General features: G+C 37.0%; 1 protein-coding gene across 7 annotated transcripts in view; it reads right to left on the bottom strand.

The window, feature by feature from the left end:
• The window catches only part of VCAN (versican), a 111,253-nt gene that overhangs the window by 39,848 nt on the left and 47,294 nt on the right, over positions 1 to 24,111 (bottom strand). For 4 of the 7 annotated variants that reach the window (XM_021939521.2, XM_021939524.2, XM_031666289.1 and 1 more), the window contains 2 exons: positions 20,492 to 23,452; positions 554 to 5,806 (listed from right to left, as the gene is read on the bottom strand). The exons of 1 other annotated variant lie outside the window; for it this stretch is intronic. In XM_021939521.2, coding sequence (XP_021795213.2) covers positions 554 to 5,806; positions 20,492 to 23,452 — 8,214 coding nt within the window. The remainder of the gene's footprint in view (positions 1 to 553; positions 5,807 to 20,491; positions 23,453 to 24,111) is intronic. 2 more of the 7 variants (XM_021939527.2, XM_021939526.2) reach the window with 2 other exon arrangements.

Below are 24,111 nucleotides of genomic sequence, written 5' to 3'. Positions count from 1 at the left end.
TGTTTGATGCATTATGTAAACTGTCTTAAACAAGGACATTGCATACAAGTATGAGCTGATATTGATACTGCACAAACTCTGAAATAGTTATTAGAGCTATTTACTACTCTCAAATGTTAAAGGTCTGATAGATTTTGATACTGCACCAATAGCATCCATCAATGAGAGGGTTTTTAAAAATAGGACTTTTTATCTACTTTTAAACCTAAGATGTATAACTATGAGACATATGACAAAGCAATACTCTAGTTGTGAGTAAAAACAAATTGAATTTTTATAACATTAATAATTTCATCTTTTCCATGTTGTAATTGTATATTATTTCTAAAACCCAGTAAAATACAAAGTCTACTTTAACGTCCAAAACTAATCTATACTTACTGTCATTTCATCTCATTATGAATTCAATACTGTGGCCTGGCCTGCTGTTATGTGAATAACATGAAACTCTCCATTGATTTAACATCACACTAAAAATTATATACATATAAATATTAGCACCAAGGGACTGTTTCCAGGTTTGAAAACAGATTTATCAATGTTGTGATCTTACCTGGTAGATAGATTGCCGTGCCTTCCACTGACTCTTCATTAATGCCAATCAGGAAATCTGTTTCATTAGAAGTTTCCAGAAGGGAAAATGGTGGTGTTGCAACCTCAGTATTAAATTCCACCGGGCTTACAGTTGCCTGATTATTGGAATCAAGAATTCTCGCTGCCACTTGCTGTTCTGATGCTGCTACTGTGGAATCCTGCCCTCTGATTAAAGCTGCTTGAGTTTCAGGATTTATTTCTGGAGAAGAAGAAAGCGTGGGCCTCTCAGAAGTCTGTGGACTCAGCCAAGGCATCACACCTGCCTCGACCCCATAAGTGGCAGAAGCAGAAGTAAAGTGTGGCCACTGTGTAGCACCTTCTAATTTAATTTCATTGGCAGTTGTAATAACAGTTCCAGCTTCGGGTGTTTTAATGGTGGGAAACATCTTGATTGCTTCTCCAGAAACTTGACCATCGGTTTTGTTTTGGAGAATCTCAGTTCCTTCCACAGCAATAAATTCTGTGGGAGAAGCTTCCATTTCTTCTAATAACTCAGGCTTACCATCCTCTTCTGAAGGTTCTAATTTTGTGTCAGGAGATATAGAGGGAGGCTCAGTTATGTGAAGGTATTCCTCACTTGATGGTTTGAAAGTCGCTTCAATATTTACATGAATTTCCTTAAAAGAATCCTCTGGAGACATTACAGATGAGCCGACATCTATTCCTGGCAGAGCACTGGGCTGGGGGATCTCTGTGTGTCCAGAGGCTTCACTGCCTGAGTAGATAGTAAGCGGAGATGACGGTGTCTGAGAAGACAACTTTGCAAATGCTGAAACTGCTAATGTTGTATCCGTGTAATATGGGGCATTGGATCCTTCCATCACATTAGGCACCTCTGTTAAACTCTCATCCACAAGGTGGGTAGTAGCAATACTTAGATAGGGAGTATGATCTACTAATGCCTCCTCGACTCCTGAAGAGAATTCTGGCTGAAAAGAAGGACCCGCATGTTTTTTGTCTTCATACTCCTCCTGGGTCCTTTCAAATTGGCCCAATGTTGGTATTATTTCACTTTGGTCTGCAATAGCTTGACCATCAGACAAAGTGCTTGATTCAAACATGTCATCCAGGGCTTTTGCTTCAGCTTTTATTTCTTCAGTCTCTGGAATAACTGTGGCAGACTTACGAGGAATTGGCAGAGATGTTGCCGTGGGAAGTAAAATGTCTAGTTCTGTTTCTGTGCTAGGAGCAGGGATCCCAGTTGTGAAGTTAAAGTCCATGTGATCTAGTTGGCTTCTATCTTCATAAGTCATTGATTCATCATGTGTTGCCTGAGTGTAGCTAGCCAGAAGAACATCACCAGAGCCTTCAAATGTTTCCTCCGTTAAAGAAAGGTTGACAGCTGCCTCATAGGTCTCTTGAACTTGAGTGCTGTCATCATTACTTTCATCATTACTGTCATGTGGTTCTGATGGTACCTCTGGATCTATATCTGTTTGCATTCCAAGAATATCTTCATATACAGGTTTAGTATGATCAATATCTATGATAGTATTTTTATCTGATGTCAGCTCAGGTAGAATTTCAAGGATGGTACTCTCTGTAATTGTCAATATTAAATCCTTGTCCTCTTTGTCCAGGTCTATAATAATATTTTCGGTGGGTTTTTTTCTGTTAGGTTTTAAGGTGGAATCCTCGAATTCCCTGAAATGGTCTTGGAAACTACCGTCTGTGGACCTCTCATATGACACTGTATTTGACAGTGTGCTAGTTGGATCAGGGGAGCTTTTGTTCTGCTCTGAATGAAAAGGCAGCATCGCTGAAATTGTTGGGAATCCATCAGCAGTAACAGCTTTAGTGCTTGGCACCTCAGGATGTTTTTCCAGGGACCCATCAGAAACAAACATGGTGCTGCTTTCTTGTCTGGTTGCCTGAGTAGTTGCAGAAGTGTGAAATGAATCAACAATATCCGCTTCTCCAGATCCTTCTCCAGAAGGTTCATAAAACATATCAGATGGTTTTGGTGCTGATGTAACAAATTCTTTGGCCATTTCAAACCCATAAACTCTAGCCAGAAAATCAGTGGATGAGGTTGTTGTTTCGTTAATTTCTGCTGTTGAAGAATTCTTGTTAGAGTCTTGTTCAGTTATGGTTTGTGGTCTACTAGTCTGGATTTCTTCTGCCCATCTGAGAGTCTGATTTTGCGGATGTCCGATGTGCCCGGAGAAAGGGAGAGGTGCCACCGTGGGTCCTTCTGCTCCAGTGTCACTTAAAATTTCTATTAAGGTTGTGCTGGTTACTGACTCATTACCTTCAAAGATGTCTGTTTGAGACACGAGTGGTCCAACTTCTTTTGCCACATTTTCCATTCTGTTAGAGTCTTCAGTTTTGTCACTTGAGGTACTTTCCACTTGAGAACTGTGGGGATAGAATGTGTTCCTAATCTGTTCCACTTCAGTAAAATCAACTGACTTTGTTGGTAGAGTAGGTAAAACTTCTTCTCCTGATCCCAGTCCAGAGAATAAGAGCTCAGTATCTAACTCTTGAATTGTTGGTCTCATGCTTTTGGGAAAATGTTTTGTACTTTCTTCCTCTTTGATTGGTGAATCTGTGACTACATGTTCAGCTGGTATAGATTCAGTCACTAAGGTAGTAGCTAAGAAAAAATGTGACTTTTCAGTAGCTTCAGGGAGAGTTGTAAAAGATTCCATGCCATTTGCAACTGGATCTGGAGTAGACATGTTAGCTAAGGAAGTGCCTTCCTCCTCCATTTCTTTATCATCGCTGTAAGTTTTCTTTGTTGTTAGTACAGAATAACCTGTGGTTTTGAGTTCAGTTTCAGTAAATGTCTGTGAATCAAAGATTGTTTGTTCTGTCGTAGGAGAGTTTTGGGGGGATTCAAAAGACTTTTCTTCTTGAATTTGTTCCTCTGATGTTGTTTCACTTTCAATTTCTTGTCTTTCAGGGTTGACTTCTTGCCTAGACCATAATTTGGCTGGCTCCATAGTTTGGGGAAAGTTTGTTGAAATTGTGCCACTGACCTTTACTTCCTCCTTTTCTACTGGAGCTTTCGTACCTTCCACTTCTGCTGTTGGTAAAATGGTGGATCTTCTATCAATTTCATTGACAGTACCCACTTCTCCCAATCCTTCGTCAATAATGGAGGAAGCTGTACCAGAAAACCTTCCAATAGCACTGGGAAGCGCTGGATCAACAGAGCTGCTGACTGTGACCAGTTGCTCACCTGAGCCCTCAGCTGAGGATGTAAACTCTTCCCAGGGGAAGGCTGAAGTGCTGACCATGGTGCTACTGGGTCCTTCTGAGTCAGATATGTGACTGATGTGAACTGAAGTAAGTACTGTAGATGGTGAAGTCTGGGTATCCCTAAATGCTGCATCTCCAGAGCCTTCCATCATTACTGTTTCTTCTTTTGCTATGGGATGAGACACTGTTGAGTATTCTTTAAAGTCACCACTGAAATCCTCCTCCAAAGGAAAACCTGTGGAAAAGCCCCTTATTTCTGCCCCATGATTTGGTTCTCCTAATCGTTCTGAAATCAATATTTCCCTGGATATTTGGCTTATATTTTCAGCAACTTCTCTGTCCATTACTGTACTCATAACCAGTTCTGTTGGCTCAGTGGAGAATGTAGTTTCCACATATGGAGACAAAGTGCCAGCTGCTTCCTTTTTGGCTTGAATTTCATACTCTAAATTTAATGAAAATGAAGAAACAGTGGTGGTTTCTGGGTCAGCAGCAGCTTCTCCAGAGCCCTGCTCCATAAAGAGAGAGGCAGGACTACCTGGGAGAGTGGTCAGCCCTTCCTGAACCCCAGATTGATGGATACTGCTGTGCTCAGTGGTCTGTGCCTCCAAATTTTCTAATGTATTTGTTTCTGTAAAGACAAGAGTAGAATCTGTCATTTCCCTTTCAGACTGTGTTGGTGTTGTCAAGGACATAAAACTTTTCCTGGTACCTGAATCATTAGATACAACTACATTTGAACTTTCTAATTCAGAGGGTAAAATTAATTGATCCGATCTCTGTGTAGGTGAATATACCTCAACTGTGGAAGCCGTACCTGTAGTTCCCTCCTCCTCCTTCCTTTTCTCTTCCTCAGCAGAGGTACTAGAAATCCACTCAGAAGTGTCTGTTTCACTGACAAACTGGGTAGGCACCACTTTTGCAGAAGGTTGTTCAGAAACTGAATAAATGGTGGTTGCAGGAACCTCAAAAAAGCTTTCTGTGATTATCCTGCTAGTGTCTAAAGTAATGAGTGTATCAGTAGTATTTCTCTGTGATAAATCAGTTACCATGGTGAACATTGTATCTTCATCTTCTTCTGCTTCTCCAGAGCCTTCTGTAACTGGAATTGAAGAACTCCCTGAGAGCTCTACAACTTGTCTAGGAGTTGCTTCTACCCAGCTTTCTTTGGTAGACAACAGGTCATCTGGCCAAAGATTTCCTATTAGGGTAACTGCTTTTTCCTCTGAAACATATGCTGATGCAGAACTTGGAACTACAGTAGGAGTGTATGTGACAGAAGTACTTTTTTCTACCTCTTCACCAAATGTTACTTCTGTAGGCCTTGCAAAGGCTATTTTCTGAGATTCTTGGTCAATGGCAATCTCTCCTGACGACTCTTCAGGAAACAGAGATACGGTTTCAATATGTTCATGTGCCTGATGACCAACTTCAGTATCTCTCTCTGTGACTGATTCTGCCCCCTTTATGGCTGTTCCACTTTCAAATTCCTCATGGAATGGGACTGTGGGGAAAACATCAGGCTCACCACCTGAAAAATGTTCTGATGTTTCAGGGTAAGTCTCAGGCTTCCATGTAATTTCAAGAGATTCAGTTGTTTCTGTAGATCCATTAGGTTGCACAGCAGTAGACAATTCCGTTTCAGCTATTACAAATGGACGAGTATCACTTTCAGAGCTGTCCGAGAAATTTTGAGAAGGTGCAACACTTTCAAACTGGCCACGCCTAGCTTCTGCAGCTTCTGGGTCCTTGGGCACAGTGGTAACTAGATGCTTCCCATTTATGTACTGTACAGACGGGGTGGTTGTCACATCAGTAGCATTTGCACACTCTTCTTCTTCTTCATTTTCTTCACTGTGGTATAGGTCTATTTCAATTATATCAGGGAATTCAGGTAAAATTTCAGCCATTAGATCATGCACTGGATCTGTTTCTTCACTACAAGGTTCATCTTCTTTAGATTCTGAATCTATTGGATGACCAATTACACTCAAATCACTCATTCGACCTGAAAAAAACAGAGTTTTCACAATACTTAAATAGAAAATTTGGCAGTGTATGACAGAAGAAATTGATAGCAAGGTTGGTCACACTCACACACAAAAAGAAGGATTCAAATCTTTTCATAATTAAGTGCAATCACCCTCTTATATGGTTCTCAGTCTTCAAATTTGCTGTTTTTGTATTAACAATAAGAAAAATGAATTCAATTTAACATTATTAAAACAGGTTATAAAGACTCATCAACGCATTTAAGAAAATGACATAGTCCTTAAAATGAAGCAAGGAATCACATATACAATGCAATCTTGAAGTGCAGGAATTCATCTTTGTGTGAACTGCAAAAAGAGTAAAATTAAGAGTATTTCATATAAAAACAATTTAAAAATTAAAAATCAAGGCATATCATATAGAATTAATTACTTTTTCTATAGACCTATTTCTATATATGATCTATATAGAAAAAGTAATTGTCCTTTATGTAAGGGAATATTTATACACTCTCTATTCAATAAGAAAATGAGAAGAGATTCCTTCTGGCCCCTTTATAATCTGTTCTAGAGCAGATTGTTTTATAGAAAAACAAGAGAGTATTATTTATAGCCCTTTCATATTGCAATGGCATCCTCTACCCACTGTGGCACTGAGACAAGAGCTTAACCACATCCCATGCACAAGAGTGGGAAGCTCTGGATAGGAGGGCTCTGTTGGAAATAGCTCACTGAAAGGACCAGAAAGAGCCTTCCACACCTGTAGACCTTTATCCTTCATGGGATGTGACCCAGATTAGGTCAATTTTAGTTCTTCTTCTTAACATCTTCTCTGAAGAAAGTTCAGGACTCCTATCTAAATATTCTAACTAGCATTCTTCGAAAAGCACATGTCATCAGAATATTTCCTAGATTGTAAATTACCATATGGTACCAACCACTAAGCTCAATGGCCTTTTCTGCTATCAGAAATACATCAGCAAATCTCCTTGTCTTGGGCACTAGGAAAGAGGAAATTCTGAGGCCTCATGATCGAGGCATTCAACTGTCCCAGGATAGGGTCCTGTCACTGCAGCTGCCTTACTTTTAGTGACAAGGCAGTATGAAAATGTGCCTGTGGATGTACTGATCCATAAAGAAGACAAAGAATTCCACACTACTCACCACCTTGCCCATAGGAATAATACTGCAGAATTCGTTTTCAAACTATCCCCAATCCATAACACACATGCATAGGCTGAACCCGAGAAGTGTTGAGGAGAAACTATTATGACGGAGCCAACCCTGCTTCCCACCCTATCATCTAAAGGGGAGAAAACAACTGTTTTCTCCTGAATTGCTCCTGTTGCAAGAAGCTATTTCCTTCTATGTATAGAAGCAACAATATCTAGCATTTGCTGTTCCATCAGAGAAGAAAAAACCCTACTGAAGAGGAATCAGTGTTGCTTATATGCTAATCTATTTTATGAATCAAGACAAATATAGAAGTGTGGGAACTACTAAGACAAATTCCACAGAAGTTCCTTGATTTTTTTTTTAAATTAAAAATCCCAGACAATAAGACTTTTATGTAATCAGAAGACATATACATTTATCCCTTTTATTCTAATAGAAACAAGAAAGAAAACTCTCTTTTGTATCCCACCACATCTTCACTAAATTATTTCACTAAAATACTTCTGTGTAGGACTGGGTTATTCCTACCCTAACTAAACACCCTTCCTATTGAACTTTTACACACTACAGTTCATTTCTTATCTCTCTATTCCATTCCATTCTATACATTCAGCTTTTTAACTACACAAACTACAGCACATGGATATTCAAATGAATGAGAAAATATTTCTACCACAAAGAGAAGTGAGATAAATATATAACTCTAGTGTATTATAAAAACATAAAATGAAAACAAATTACTTCTGACACAGATGTTGCAATTATTAGTAATTGCCAAGTGCAGGGAAATGATTAAATGCCTTGTCATTTAAAAATATATATAATTAAAAAGACTAGGTTTCTGCAATATTAGGTCACTAAAGTTGTTACTCTGATCTTATATATAGTATCCATGGTGTATATGTTTTAAAACAGGACACCATAAAATATTCAGATGATAACATCCTCTTAATACAGTTTGCATTGAAGGTAAACTTTATGCTATGAAAAAAGAATGTGAAGAAAATGTTTAAACTATATGAGAGGCAGCATTTAAAATGCCTTCTGTACTAAAGAATCTCTTGAAATATTCACATCAACAATTTTTATCTAAGCCAGGAGTCTCTCATTGCTAAAACTATTTGAATATAGTTGAATTAAGCCAGACTCAGTTAAACTATTCAGTACGATTTCGTGGGATTTAACTGGAGTTTAAAAATGTGCATATCTTAAATTGCTCATACTATCATTTCACATGCAAGCAACCCTTTTATTTTGCTTCATTAGACTTAAATAAAACTAGAATTGATGATTAAGAAATATTAGACACAGATACACTAAATTCTTACTTACCCTGTTTGGTGACACCATAACTTTCATTTAAATACAGAAAAAAGATTTTAAGTAAGAAATATGGGTCAGTGTCAAGCATATAAAGAACCTCTACCATATTTTGTACCCTTTCGTAAATAATGAAGTTAAAACGAGCCATTCAGCTAGGCTTCTCCAGCCAAACACAAGGATAAATAAGGAAATATCTGATCAATATTGTATATTTACAAACTCCTAGGCCAAGAATAGGGTAAAAACACTCATTCCTATTATAGATTTACTTGGGTTTCTAAGTAAATTCTTTACTTTAAAAAAATAAGACTGATACAGACATATCTCATGATCTTCTTATTGAGTAATTACAGATGGAAGTTCTGTCAAGTATGTTCGTGGCTCTAAAAAAAGTGGGGTGGAGAAAAGCAGAGAGAGAAGACACAAAGTCATGCCAACATGTCACACGTCAGTATGGTAAGAAACTGATGGATGGTCATAATGCTCACTGAAATGTTTTGTTGTTTGTTTGTTTGTTTTGTTTTTCCAGGAAAGAAAATAAAGAAGAACTCTAATTGTAAATCAGCACTATACAATAATTTAGCTAACTATCAACTCATATTAAGAATACTTAATTCTACTAAAGACTATGGCATTCACTTTATAGTTTCTGATTTTAGCTCCAATTAACAAAGTACAGTATTCTTTTAGTTCATATTCTACTCAGAGCAAGAACTCTAACACTTCCAATTGCTCATAGATCTATAAGGACTTCCTTGCCGTTTTAGACTATCATACCAGAATTTTGCACCAAAAACCCAACTGTCTGATGTAGTAAATTCCATTTTCCAACCTAAATAAATATGATAATGTTTCAATCACAGCAGTACAAGCATATCAGAGACTGAACCTTTGCATACATTGCACAAACACAGCATTGCTTCATCTTGGTTTTTGCACACAAAATGAAATTCACTACAACCACAACCATGCATGCCCTGAATGTAGTATCTCTTCAGGCGCTAACTGATTTCGCAAAATCTACTAAGTGCCTGTTATGTATCAGACCCTAGGGTAAACACTCTCTTGTCAACTTCAGAGAGACCCAAGTGTACTTTCCAAGTCTCTTCTTGCCCCGTTCCTCTCTCTCTCTCTCTCTAAAACAAATGTTCCTGCCAGTAAGTTAGAGAACTGGCCTTACTACACTCTTTTCCCCTATTTTAATGGGAAACTTCCTGAATGTACTTATTGCAAATGTACCAATCATTGAATTTAGGTTAGGATTCCTTTCTCCACCCACCTCGCAACTATTTGATCTGATTTGCCTTCGAAATGATAGAAAACAGAAATGTATTATGCAGTTTCATCTTACGTTTCTCATCAAGAAGCTGGCAGCACATCAAAATAAATTAAGTAATTGAGAAGAAAATCTACATATAAATAAAATAATATGCTCATTTAATAAGTATGATAGAAATTTTCTTTTTCTAAAATAAACTCTATTGTGTATTTGAGGTTTACAATATGATGTTATGGGATATATATAGATGGTAAAAGGAAGCAGATTAACATATATACCATCTTTTTGTGAGAAGAGCAACTGAAATTTACTTATTTAACAAAATCCCTCATACAATACAATTTTATTAACCACAGTCTTAATGTCGTATATTAGATCCCCAGAAAAAAAACTGTCTACTAAACGGGAATTCTGTAATTTCAAAAAATATGCAAAATGGGAGTTGAAATTATGTTTTTCCTTTTTCTGAAAGTAATAGTCTCACAATCAAGCAACCATTATTATTCTTTAAATAAGTCATGACAACTTTCAAATGGTTTTATTGAATTTTTCTTTTAGACAGGGTGTTGATCTGTCGCCCAGGCTGGAGTGCAAGGGTACCATTACAGGGAGCCTCAAACTCTTGAGTTTGAGCAATCCTCCTGCCTCAGCCTCCCAAAGTGCTGGGATTACAGGTGTGTACCACTGCACCTGGCTGGATTCCTTAATATCAGTTTGAAGGAGAGAGAAATGTTAATTACCTAGGGTTTTAAAGTTAAAATTTTCTGCTGACATTTCTTATACATACAATCGAAATTTTATTCTATCAGTATAGTTTATTTCTTCCCATACTTTTAACATCTCATAGCAGGGAGAGGTGGGATATAAAACCTATCATTATTAATATATGCAGATAAATTTTTCCCTGCCCTGTCACCCAAATGTCTGTCACTAACCCCTTGCATCTTACCAAATCCTACTTGCCCCCTTAGTTTATTCTTCCTCTGAAATTACCTCTTCATCCCCATTTCCTGTCACCACCTCCACCCACCACACACGTTATTAGAGAATCTCAACAGAGATTATTGTAAACCAGAAACGTTTCTTTGTGGTATATAGTAAGGGGGTGGAGGGTACACCTGTGCTATTGTGAGAGGAGGTATCTCATTCCGAAATGGTGATCTGCTCTATTCGCAGGAACAGAGCAACCCAATGGTGTAATTGACATTCCAAGCTCTTAGATGAAGCTCTTAGTCTTATAAAAGACTGCTCTATTCTAGAATTTTACTCAAAAAGCAATATAACTTTTATTTGGATTTCAAGAGTCAAACCACAGAACTCCACAGAGTGTATGCATAATCTTTTCTATGTTTATATGAATGTATTTTAACAGCTTGACTTGAATATACCAGTACCATGGTTAATAGGCTTTTTTAATGACATTTCACACAAAGCTTTATTGCTAGCTGACCTCAAATTATTCACCAAGTATTTTTAAGTACTTCATAAGAAAGTTTTGTAGACAGAGCACAAGTCTTCCAGTCATACTGTTACCAGACACAAAACATAGTTGCTAAGATGCATAGGCAGCTGGTTAAAGTTCACGTTCTCTTTGGGGAATTTTACAATTTAAGTTTAAGAGTTTTTAATTAAATGTAAATGTATACCAGTCTACTCAGCAGAGATATATTAGGATCACATTTCTTTATTAAAATGAATTTTATTTTAATGTGTAACAAAAAGATTTTGTTTTCTTTTTTAAAAAATACAATAGACAGCCATCCCAAAGTGCAGCATAGTGAAAATGATGATTATACTATATTCCAATATACTCTCCAGAAAAATACATTACCTTTTCCCTTTCCCATCTTAGAAAAAAACAAAACCTCCAGAAACCTACTGTATGAAGCACATGGCCAAAGTTAGTAAACTACCCTTGTGAGACACCAGGGAGACTGTACTACAAGGTAAAAAGATAAAATCACTAAAAGCCAGTCACGGTACTTACTGTGTACTGGTTATACATGTGTATAAGCAAGTTTGGGTATAACACAGTGACACCGTGTATCAACTTTTCATAGACATAGATACTGAAATACAATCAAACTTTTCCTCTCACTCCAGAGATTCCTTTTTTCTAGTTTAAAATCTCCTTTTTAAGACTTACATTATTTATGGAGAATCAAAAGCTGGATACATTACCCAATCATTCTAGCAGTTACTTAGAAGGTTCACCAGAATTTATTTTCCTCCAAAGGATCAAATCACTCTTAAAAAATAATTATATCCATCTTCTTGTCAATGGATGTGTGTTTCCCTCCTGATTCATACTCAAAAGGTCTAAATACTGGCACACTCTCTCTAAGGAACACCATTTTTAATGTAATCAGTGAGTTCTCAGATGTCCACATGATGCCCCAGGATGAAGGAATATTTTCGTATTTTATATCACCTCAATTAGGTTGTAAAAAATTCAGAATACTTCAATAGAAATGAGAAAATAGTTTCTACTAAAACATATCACTACTCCCTCGTCCATCCCACTCCCACCAACCTGGGCCCCATTCTTGGAACCATTCTCTTAATGAAGCCACTTAATAACTAACATTTTTGTACATGAAACACTGGCCTCAATGAAAAGTAATGTTATACACTTTCTAAACTGACAAAAATAGGCAATGTCTTTTTTAAAGCATAAATTTTTCAGCTTTACCTCATTAAAATGGAACCTCAGCAAGCATTTCTTTTTCCTTTTCTTTTATTCCTATTGCTCCTCTCACCAGGCACGTCTCTCCCCTTAGCTACGCCCCTCACCCACCAAAAAAGTTCTGAACACTGTCTGGACCTGTGAATACATTTTTTATTCATTGCACAAATGAACGATCTAAGAGCTATTAAGAAAGAAGAATGTAATCCCTGTGTAGAGAACTGGGGGTTTCCTTGACAACAACAAAAAGACAGCAGGGAATGTCCATCCATTCTATAAATATGCAAGAAGCTAGGCCCAATACCTGGGGAAATGTATCGAGAATTTGTAAAATGATTTTTATGAGAAAAAAAATTAAATTGGTAGTTATCAAAATCATAAGCCCAACTTTCACACCTGAGAAAAAGCAAAAAGCTAATAAATTCTATTCTGAGGTCCTATAGAGCCAATACTACATTTAAATTTTAAATAAGGGCTGCAGCTGCTTCTGATTTGCACCCAAAATGGCACCACCCAAAAAAACACAACCTATGTCAGGTTCAAATTTTAAGAAGTTATTTCAGTCAAGCAGACACTAAAGTACAATTATACTTGGCTCCTTGTGGCATAAATGATCTTGAATTTTAAGATCATTTGGCTTTTACCTATTTAGTACAAAACAGTCTATATTTTCCTGTACTTAGAAGTTGGAAATGAAATAATTTTTAAAGCCCATAGGGGATGAATTTGTACTAAGTCATTACTATGTATCAGGCATTGTGCTTGGTGCTTTCTAGTCACTGAAGGAGTATTAAATGTGTGAAATACCTGTCCCAGCGACTTGCATGTGGCAATCACTCTGAGATCCCCTTCTTTAAGCAATGTGGTGAGGTTGTAGTATTATTATAAATTTTTAATTATGTAACCACTGAGGCCTGTGCAGGTTAAGTAATTTATACAAGACCAAACAGACTGTAAATGGAGTTATCCCTCAATAGCCAAGGGGGATTGGTTCTAGGACCCCCAAAGATACCAAAATCCATGGTATTCAAGTCCTTTCTATAGAATGACACGGTATTTGCAGGAATCCTATACATACATTCATATACATATACTTTAAGTTGTCTCTAAATTACTTATAATACCTAATACAATATAAATGCTGTATAGTTATTACAGTGTGTTGGGGTTTTATTTGTGTTATTTTTTATTGTTGTATTGTTCTTTGTTATTGTGGTGCTTTTTTTTTTTTTTTTCCAAATATTCTCTATCCATGTTTGGTCAAATCAGAGGACGCAGAATTGTGGATACAGAGTGGCTCCTGTAACAATGTTGACAATGAACCCAGGTCTCTTTCCAAAGGCTCTTTCTACCGCATTAACTGCGTCTTCCATGTATCCTACGAAACAAACTAACTACATCTCCATGTTGGTTCAGAATATTAACTAGAATCTACTTCAAAAAAATCCAGTTCTACTGTAGTTAGTATATTATCATTATTCGACTGTTAAACAAATTAGAAAAAATGTATCTGTATATTATCTGTATATGTGTGTGTGTGTGGTGTGTGTGCGTGTGTATCTTTGTTTCATAAACCCTGTGATTTGGAGAAAGAGTATGTGTCAAAGTTTAGGAAATATCATTCCATATAGTAATAGCCATTTTACCATGTTAAAAATTCTGACAGAAAAACTGAGAAATCCCTTGGTCCACATTGCACGTAAGCAAAGGAGAGACTGACTCCAGATTCCCTAACTTACAGCACCTGCTCTAGAATCCTACTGATTCAGTATTCACTTGAATTGAGATGTTATAAACCTTTAAATCACCTTTTAGAGAGTGTAAGCACTTTTTACAAAGTGTTTTATGCCATTTAACTTTGTAAGTGTGTAATTCTGAACCATGATACTTCATGGGAATATATTCTGAAAAGGTAAATGTACTTAACCCACAGAACATGCTGTCTTATCAAAATGTATGAATCACTGAAGCTCAGAAAAGTATGAGAACACTCCTTCCTCAAGAAGCTGGGAGAATAACTCTGGTTTCCAGAAACTGTACTAGTTTCTGCATGAAGCCTATGAAGGTACTCAGCTTTCGAAGCAGGCCATGTCAAATAGTGCTGGGATGACATGGCCTCCTTCAGAAGCTGTTTAGAAGCTCTATTTAGAAAAACAGCTGTTTATACTTGGGCCTCCTTAACCCCACTGGTGAGCCTAAGTTGGGAAGCAATTGGCTAATAACTGGCCTCTCATAATTGGATTGTAATCTATCCCTCCAACAGAGACTGGCATAAGTCTCCTCCTTCTCATGAAATATTCTGTAACTTCCTGCCATTATTGATTCCTTCCTTTTCTGACCTCACCTATCATTCACAGTCGGTCATACCACACTACCTACTGTGTCACTATATGTTTTAGTATGACAATTGTATTTGATTGTGTTAATGTTATCTGGCCAATATGCACTTAAAGGCCTTAGGAGCACAGCCTATGGTTTATGTTTCTTTTATGACCACCTTTAATATCTGTCAAAGGACTAGACATGCTATAGCTTTACCTGAAGGTGATTTGATTGACTGTGCTCTGCTGGAAGATGGTGCATGGGTCTCTCTCAAGGTAACTGCCAATAAATGCTAAGTGGTATTTGTTTTAGACAATGTCCCTACCTCAGTGGTAGCTTTGATAATGGCAAATTGTAACTGTAAGTGCCATTTTCAGAATAGGCATTGTTTCATTTTAGGAAGAAGATAAAGTTCCTTTTGGTTATCAAAGTAACGCCTTTTATTGTTAAACCTCAACTTTTGAAGAAAACACTTTCAATTTCTTAACTTTTTCCTCAAGGTTAGTGGGTTAGTAAAACCACTCAAAGAAGTGTTAAAATATTGAGATTCTATATGTGTGTGTTTGTATGTGCACCTATTTGTTATATATACAAAATATTTCACCTCAAAGGACTTTTTTAAAAGGTAATCTTTGGTCTATAGTATAGTGTTAAGCTCACTGATAATTTAGAATCATTACGGTCATTTTATTTTCTTAACACTACAGAAAGGAAAGGAAGACAAATATTCTCCTCCCTTTTATTCGACTAATAGAAGAGGAACTTGATTCTTTTCTAGAAAAGGGACAGTCCTTGAGAGATGGGGGAAGCCATCCTAATTCTCTGCAGAAAAATGTGCTTCTCTGGCAGAGAGCCACAGTTGGAGCTCAGGAAAAGGAACCATGGAAGTGTGCAGGCACCAGACCGATCCACTTTCAGAGATGTGCTCCAAAATTCTACAGGAAAGAAGCTGCCCAGAACTGCAGAATAACATACTACCAATTTCAGCATGCGCTTTCCTTGCTATGTCAGGTATCTGAATAGCATGCATAGTGCCCCATATTAGCAGCAACCAAATCTAAATTATATACTCTTAACAAACCACTAGAATGCCAATGAGAAACCAGTCTTCCCAGAGTTTGCTCTTTCAGGAATTGACAGACAGGGCAGTACCTAAGCGACTGGGCAGGGGGTGGTTGTTTTCTCAGAGCTCATCAGGGGAGAGAATCGCTTTATAGCAAAAATGCTCCAAAGAGGGCCAGGGCTGCTAGACCCAATGCCAAGAATGTCAGGCTCAGTGTACCTTCGTTTGCCTATCTGCTTTCCCTAGTTGTCTTAGTTGTCTCACAAACTATCTTTGAGGTTTAGACATGATAATATATAGAAAAAGCGGTCTGAAAGTATCAAACCCGAAGTGTGAATTTGATGATGACTTAGTTTTGCACATACATGTGAGACTCTGACATACCATTATATATTATCTTGATGACATATAGGCATCAATAAGATTGAAACAATATTTGTTTAATGTGTTTTATTCAGCACCATGCATAGTGCTATTCAAAGGTAAATGTTAAATGTGTATCATTATAATGAGATAAAGATATAGATAATCAGACCAATTTTTGAAATATTTTTACTTTTAATAACTTAATTCTCTCAGGAATGAGTCACTGTTTTTGCTTTATTTTGAATTGTCTAGATATCATTCTTTTTCTAGCTGTGTTCTAGGTACATGTTATTTTAGAAACCACCACAGGAGATGAGGAGGAGGTCCCAAGGGATTGAGGCTCCCCATGTCCCCCTAAAACATTAACCAACACAGCTACTCTTTTGTCTGTTCAAGATACGGGGGCTCTCGATAACATTTTGTTTGAAGAAAGGACCTGGATCTCATAATAACAAATCAGAAAATAATTTTTCTATAATTAAAACTTTCTATAAAATTCTATAAAAATAGGAAATATGTGATTTTAAAAAATTATATGAGACTATCTTAAATAAATATTACCTTCTAAAAAGTGATGACTTGACTGGGTGCAGTGGCTCACGCCTGTAATCCCAACACTTTGGGAGGCCGAGGCAGGTGGATCACGAGGTCAGGAGTTCAAGACCAGCCAGGCCAAGATGCTGAAACCCTGTCCCTACCAAAAATACAAAAATTCGCCAGGCATAGTGGTGGTCACCTGTAATCCCAGCTACTTGGGAGGCTGAGGGAGGAGAATCGCTTGAACCCAGGAGGCAGAGATTGCAATGAGCCGAGATCACCCCACTGTACTCCAGCCTGGGTGACAGAGCAAGACTCCATCTCAAAAAAAAAAAATGTGATGACTCTGCAATCAATGATGTAAATATTGGTATCTGCCCAGATGTCTCCTGCCCTCAGAGCCAATGTTCCTTGTTCTTTATCCTTTCCATAACACCATATTTAGACAATAAGTCTTTAGCTTTTTGTATATTTCTCAAAATCTAATTAATCTTTAATAGCATTACACTAATAATTTTACTAACATCTTAATCTTTCTATCATTTAATTTAATATTGCTTTGCATCTGCACACATACATTTGGGTAGATATAAGTTATAAAACCAGTAGGAAAAAGAACACCTAACAAGACAGCATCAACCTGGTCTGACACATAGTAAGTAGCATATATGAATTTGTTTGTTAAAAAAGGTAATAAGCTGCCTATTTTAAGGTTATAACTATGAGCATTTGCATAACAACGTTGGTATTTAATATCCATACATTTCTAAATTATTCTTTGATTTAAAAATACCTGTTTGTCAGTTTTTAAAAACATTCGAAGTTCTTTTCCACTACCTTGTGACATTTTAGATGATTTAGAGGAGTGCTCTTTAAAAAAAAAAAGTCTAGAGTTGAAGCAACTCTTCCTACACCTTCAAATTCTGGCCTTCATGCATGTTCACAAAGAAAGCCTTTCAATAATTTTTCAAAATGCAGGTGTGCAAATTACTCCTGAAATAGACAGGAGTAAAGTTTTCAGTATCCCCTGAACCACTGTTAAACACACCCCATAGCATTTTTCAGCTCATAAAACTTTTATGAGCTGAAAAGTTCCTTCAGATTTTTTTAACTGCTAACTACAGTTGCCCTCTAGCAACAGCACCGTAAGTTGCTATTAAGATCCATTTGAGCAGGTATAACATAAGTGTGTCCTGAGTAGCATGTTTTGTTTCATAGTAGTAAAAAAAAAAAAAAAAAAAAAAAAGATTTATATGACTCGCTGAGTACAGCAAAAAATTATTGAATGCCTGGGTTTAGAATAGCATGGGTGGTATTTTTGCTTACTTGGATATACAGTATATATAAAGGTGTATTCTATTCCTGTGAATAGATTTATACAAGTTCACACACGCACCAAGGACTTTCCAGTCTGGAAAACTGTGCCTTAATACATAAAAAGGTTGGTTCTCCAGGCACATATGCACTTTTCCTTATTAAGGTATACACCTGCCTTGAAACTCATTAATTGAACATCTGCTTTAGGATTTTCCCTTGCCAAAGCTCAAAATGTTGGAAGATAAAATTTCTCATAGAAAATAAATAATATTAGTATAGGTGAGCAGTTAGAGGTGAGTAAACTTCATTGTCTTATGAAGACAATAAACAATGCTTTTAGTTAAGGAGAACAGCATATACAGAACACATAAAAATACAGATGATGACAGGTAGGTAGGTAGGTAGGTAGGTAAGAAGGTAGGTAGGTAGATACGTAATTATTCCATAGATACATCCCCTCCCCTGTACACACATACACACACTCTCACATTAGAATTCTGCCTGACGGAAGTAACCAAGTATTGCACAGTTTTCTGACCCATTATTATTATACAAAACAAAATTAATTTGAAGGTGGATTATAGTTCCACATTTTAGAAGCAGAAGTAAGGAGAAGAAACACCTATATATGTCTCCCAGGTCTAGCTGAATCAAGTCCACAATTCGCTTATAAATATACACCTTTGTAATAAATTGTTTCAGGTTTAGCTTACTCAGACCCTCCATTTCCAGTAACCATTTATAACTTAGTTCTTTTTTTCTGATGACTGCCAATTCTTTCAGAGAGATCAAGTTTCACTTTTTCCATTTTGTAATTTGACTATCCTAACTTTAACTGGCAGTTTCCCACTTAGAAGAGTTTTTAAATGCAGAACATTTTTACTGGATTTTATACTATTCAACTCAACTTATTATCTCCACTAACAGGATAATATCAATTGAAAAACAATCTGCATATCCATTCAAGTATTTGTTTGAATTATGAAACTAAGTGTTAGTAGTCATTTACTTTTTGCTTCTCTTTACTTTTTTTTTTTTTTTCTTTCATAGTTATATTCCTGTCTCTTTTCCAGCCTTACTAACGCAATCCTCATTCCGACTTCTTGGCAATTCATTTTCTCTTTCCTACACCAGTTCCGAGAGATGGAAAAGGATGTAGAAAAGAGGAAATATGTTATGATTTCCAAGAAACAATATCATTAGCAAGAAAATCATGATCAAATCCTAACCTTTTTAAACTATATTGGGAAGTGGAGATTAATTTTAATATTCTGTGGGTGTGTTCTCTTCTCTACTATTCACTGACGAGAAAGTTTTCACACGGAAAATTCTGGAGAGTAGAAACCTATAGAAGCCATGAAGTTTCCACTAACAGCACAACATGCAAACACACTTGACAATAACACTACTTGTTTGTTTCCAATAGGTGCACTCCTGAGCACTCTAATGAGGATAGCATCAGTCTTCAGAAAAATGATACTTGAAAGGGAATATTCCAACAGCAAGATAGAAACCCTGCTTAAAAAAAAAAAAATTCTTCTATTCTGTCTTCTCAGAGCCAGGTCAAGAAAAACATGAATACTTATTCATTTAATTCTATATGAAAATGAGAATATAGCAAATTAACAAAAAACCATGATCTTAATTTCTAAAATAGAAAGAGACAAACCTGAATTGATTTATTGAACTGCATTTGCTATATATTCTCAACTCAGCTCATCAAATGTAAAAGATGGTGGGGTCTCACCTTTAGACAGCAATAAATCATATTTTATCATGACAACTGCAAATATTAATCAATGTAAACAAAGAGCTTTTAAGGGTTCTGTCACAGAGCTAAAATATTTGAGTGGACTAGAAGACATCACAAATATTCCTAGCGGTAAAATAATTAAATCATAAAATAAACAACGTTACAGCCTGGTTTTTAGAAAGCAAGGATAATGCATACATAGCCACCTTCTGAAATTATATTTAATACAATAAACTATAATACTCCCTACAACTAAGCTAGGCTGTATTTGCTCTAAATAGATAAAACCACAGTATAATACCCCAAAACAACAGCATAAGGATATGTTGCATTTACATTAAAATAACACTTACATTAGAGACCTATTACCCACCACACAAGTCATATAATAAACCTGTAAAATCCTGGAAAAGAAAAACCAAAGCAAACCTTTAAATATCTTTCTGTTAACCTTAGGGATATGCAAAACCATTTTAGCCATCCACATTGTAAGTACTGAAGGTTAATAGTTAAAGACCAATGGAATGTTAACACAGTCTAGTGCTACACTTGAGTAGTAATGTATGAAAAGACACTGAAATTAAAACATTTTGTTCTGCATGTTCTGAAGTGATGTAACAGTGATGATTTGGTTATATTAGATGACAAAGCAGGGCTTCTTATGACTTTTAACATAAAATTGTATCTAACATTCTTCCACATTGTTTAACATATTCTTCCAATTCTTGTATAAATATATGAAGCTAAAACATTTATTTTTCACACTCCAGTTATCTTCTAATGGCAGCATTTGGTATGTTGATTTTTTTTTTTCCCAAAAGTAACTTTCAAGATAAAATGCGGATTGCCTTCAATGGCAGTCTAGAAAGCAAAGACTTACCTGTCTTGTTTTCTCTGACCTCAATAATATAAACATTAATGTCAGGGTGGAATTTTGTCCTTGCTGGGGGCTGTGGTGTAGAAAGTGCCTGAGGTCCAAAGGCCTCTTTGTCTTCCACAGTGGGTGGTCTTGTTGGCTGTGTAGTGGGAGGACTTGAAGTCGTGAAATACTCTCTATCAATATCGGTTTCTGTTTCCTTAGCTACAATATCTTCAAGGGTAGTGGGAGGAACATGAGATGTTGATTCTCCAATGATTACCATGTCACTGGTTGTTTCTTCACCAGGTTCCCTGTCGATGAGAGGTGGTTTCTTAGTGATCGCGGAAGATGGCTTGAGTGCTGAAGTTGTGTGAAGTCTGTCTACTGAACTGAAGGCAGTGGTAATATCACTTGGAACTGTGGCTTTGATTGTTGAAAATTCTATGAGTTCTGTGGCTTTGGGCTTTTCAAATAATCCTGAGCCTAAATCAATATCCTCTAGGGATATTTTCTCAGTAGTGGTTTCTTCCATAAGCTGGGTAACGTGGGTACTAAAAGGACTCAAAGATGATGTAAATCCTGTTGTACTACTACGTTCTGTTTCATATTTTTGTTCAGGCCCTGGACTTATAGATACTTTTGGCCCAATGCTTGGTGTTAGTGTTACCACTTCAACCGTTTTCACTTTTTGCTCAGTTATAGCACCTGGTGGATAAGACACACTGTGATCAATTTTTCCAACTGGAGTTGTTTCTAAAACTGGGACCCTCTCAGAACCTGTCAACAATTCGTCTTCAGAGACTGTATATGCTGATCCATCACCCTCTTGTTCATCCAGTGGTGTTACTGCCTCCTTGGGAGTCCAAGCTGTAGAACTGAGAGCAGGAACTGGTTTCTCTGCAGTCTGTTCTTTCCAAGGGAATTCTTCCTGAGTTGTTTCCTCTGTGAGTTTTGTTGTTCTTATAGTTTCCGGAGAAATAGTCACTTCAAGGTGAGTCTGATCAATGACACGTATGTCTTGAGAAGGTTCACCTAGAACTTCATCTTCTGATGGAACAGAAGGTATTAACACTCCCCAGTCTGTCTTGGGAATTACAGAAAAAGGAATGGTATGGGAAGAGTCTACATAAGTAGTAGGCTCTTGGGTGCTACTATAACTAACAAATGCTAATCCTTCCGCCTCTGAAGTGTGTGCAAGTTGGGGAACAGTAGATACTGACTTAGAGAGGTCTACATCTTCTACTTCACCCAAAGTACTTCCTTCCATGGTTGCATAAACTCGGCCTTCAGTGCTTGTGATAGGTGGAACTTTTTCTTCAGTTATAGAATCTCTCAAAGTTGACTTTTCTGCAATACCAATTGATGTAGTTGGCTGAAATCTAACTGTGAATTTTCCATGGACTGCTATGTCTTCATCAGTAATCTCCTCTAACTGCTTTTGAGTACTATCTGGAATAAGAGTAAATTCATCTGCTCCATCTTCAGTGAAACTTGGGATTTCTTTATCCTTTCCATTCATCCCCACAGTTGTGAGTAAGGCAGGGGGCAATTTTGAAGAGGTTGAAGGTTCTGTAGATTCTAAAGGCTTGGATGTTATATTATCTTCATCCCATGACCATTTTGATATGGTGGCCGCTTCAACACTTAAAGTACTATGGGTCAAATGCACTGTTGTAGTATTTTCATCATATTTTATAGTGCCTGGAGTTGCTGTAAATTCTTCCTCCATATCTCTTACTTCTGTTGGCTCAGCACTTAACTTTGTTGTCAATGTTGGGAAATCAAAAGACTTGGTCATTTCCACAGAAGACTCTGTAACATGAATTGGCTCTGAGGGAGATGTAGAGAGTTTCATCCCAGAGAAGTCTTCTTCTTCTGTTTTTCCCATAAATGGGCTTTTAGTGATCTCTTCTTGTATTTCATCTGTATAAGTATCTGTTCTCATCTCTGGTATTAGTGTTTCTGTTCTTTCTCTTCTATGTGTCATTTCTGTTTGTGGAGAAGGATAAATAACTGTGGAGATTCCCTCTACTAATATTTTATCACCAGAATAAGGAAACAATTCTATTTCTGTATGATGCTGTGATGGAAAAGGTGTAGTAGACAGATATTTGCCAAAAAAATCTTCCGTTATCCTACCATTAGTTTCTCTCTGTTCCCAGTCATCCATGGATGATCCATTATTGTCAGGCATAATTAAAGGCAAAACAGTTGTGGATGCTAAGACTGTCTCCAAGTCCTCTAACTGAGTGTCGGTGGTGTCTTCTGAAGTCTTTGACACTGTAATGACTTCAGGCATTTGGTCAAAGATCAAGGTGCTCTCATCAGATCCAACTGGAAGTGTTCTGTCTTCATCATCCTCTTCTCCCAAGGTGAATCCATAGTGACCTGTGGTTACCAATTCAGAAACAGTGCTTACCGTTTTCTTTTCAGTTTTGGATTCCAGGGTCATTCTTCCAGTTACCAATGGTGTTTCAGTTACAGGGAATTCCTTGGAAGGAATGTGCTTTAAAATTTCCATAGATGTTACCAAAGGACCCACTTCTATTTGTTCAATCTGTGTAACTGATTCTTGTGTTTGTGTGTCTTCCACGACACCATCCCATGAATCGGTGGCATAATGAGAGACGACAGTTGTACTTTGGAGCACTTCGTCCTTAAATTCTGATATGTCTGGCTTTCCAAGAGGTCCTGAAGCAGAAGGTGAGTAGTCGTCCATATCCCAAGGCTTCTTGCTACTGCCAGTAGGTATGGGTAATTTGGTGGCTAAACTATCTGTGACAGCCTGAGGTTGGACTGTGGCTTTCTGTTCAAAATCGACAATATTTCCCACGGGAGGGAACTCTGTTGGAATGACAGGTAATTCATCAACTAAAGGGATGATTGGTGTAGTTCTATCAGAAACCATTTGTGGTTCTTTGGATAAACTGGGTGATGCAGTTTCTGCGAGGATACTCAAATCGATGGTTGTAGCCTCTTTAGCTAGAAAAATAATTTCAAAGAGTTGATTAGATAAGTCACTAATAAAAAGTTGTATGCCCAGTGTTTGTTAAGTGCTCCTGAGTATTTTGCAGGGAGTATTTTGGGGTGACCCAGAAATGTTCTGTCATGGAGAGGAGTCTTAAAACTATACTGGAATTGACCCAGGGACAGATAATTGAACACTTAATAGTCATAAATTGATCAGTTGTTTTACGTTATAAGGGTTATCATTGCTTTTACCTAAAAGTATGCATGACTGTTATCAGTTAAGGAAAATTAATATTATATAGTTTCAAGATAAGGAAAAGCTCCCAAAAATATAAATGCAGATTTTGGATACAGTAGATTGTTTATTTACCAGAAACTACAGTGTCAATTTGAAGCCTCACAGGAGAATTGAGTACTATTCTTCTGGAGGCTTCTGAACCCTGCCTCTAGCTTTCTCCACATACTCCCTTCTTTTGAAGTTGCTGTGCATTATCTCAGGGGAGAGGATGTGCCTCAGATTGCAAAACAACAAAAAAGCCACATCAAATGTGTCCAAGTTACATATAAACCATTACATTGTCCATAATGTGGAGACTTTCATAAAAACAGGATTATTAAAACTTTTTAATACCACTCTTCACTTGATCCCAGGTGTTGGACATGTGTCTTCA

The sequence above is a fragment of the Papio anubis genome, chromosome 5 (assembly GCF_008728515.1).
Source record: "Papio anubis isolate 15944 chromosome 5, Panubis1.0, whole genome shotgun sequence".
Classification (NCBI taxonomy): Eukaryota; Metazoa; Chordata; class Mammalia; order Primates; family Cercopithecidae; genus Papio; species Papio anubis.
Note: the sequence above shows the minus strand (reverse complement) of the source record. Positions and strands in the feature narration are given on the sequence as shown.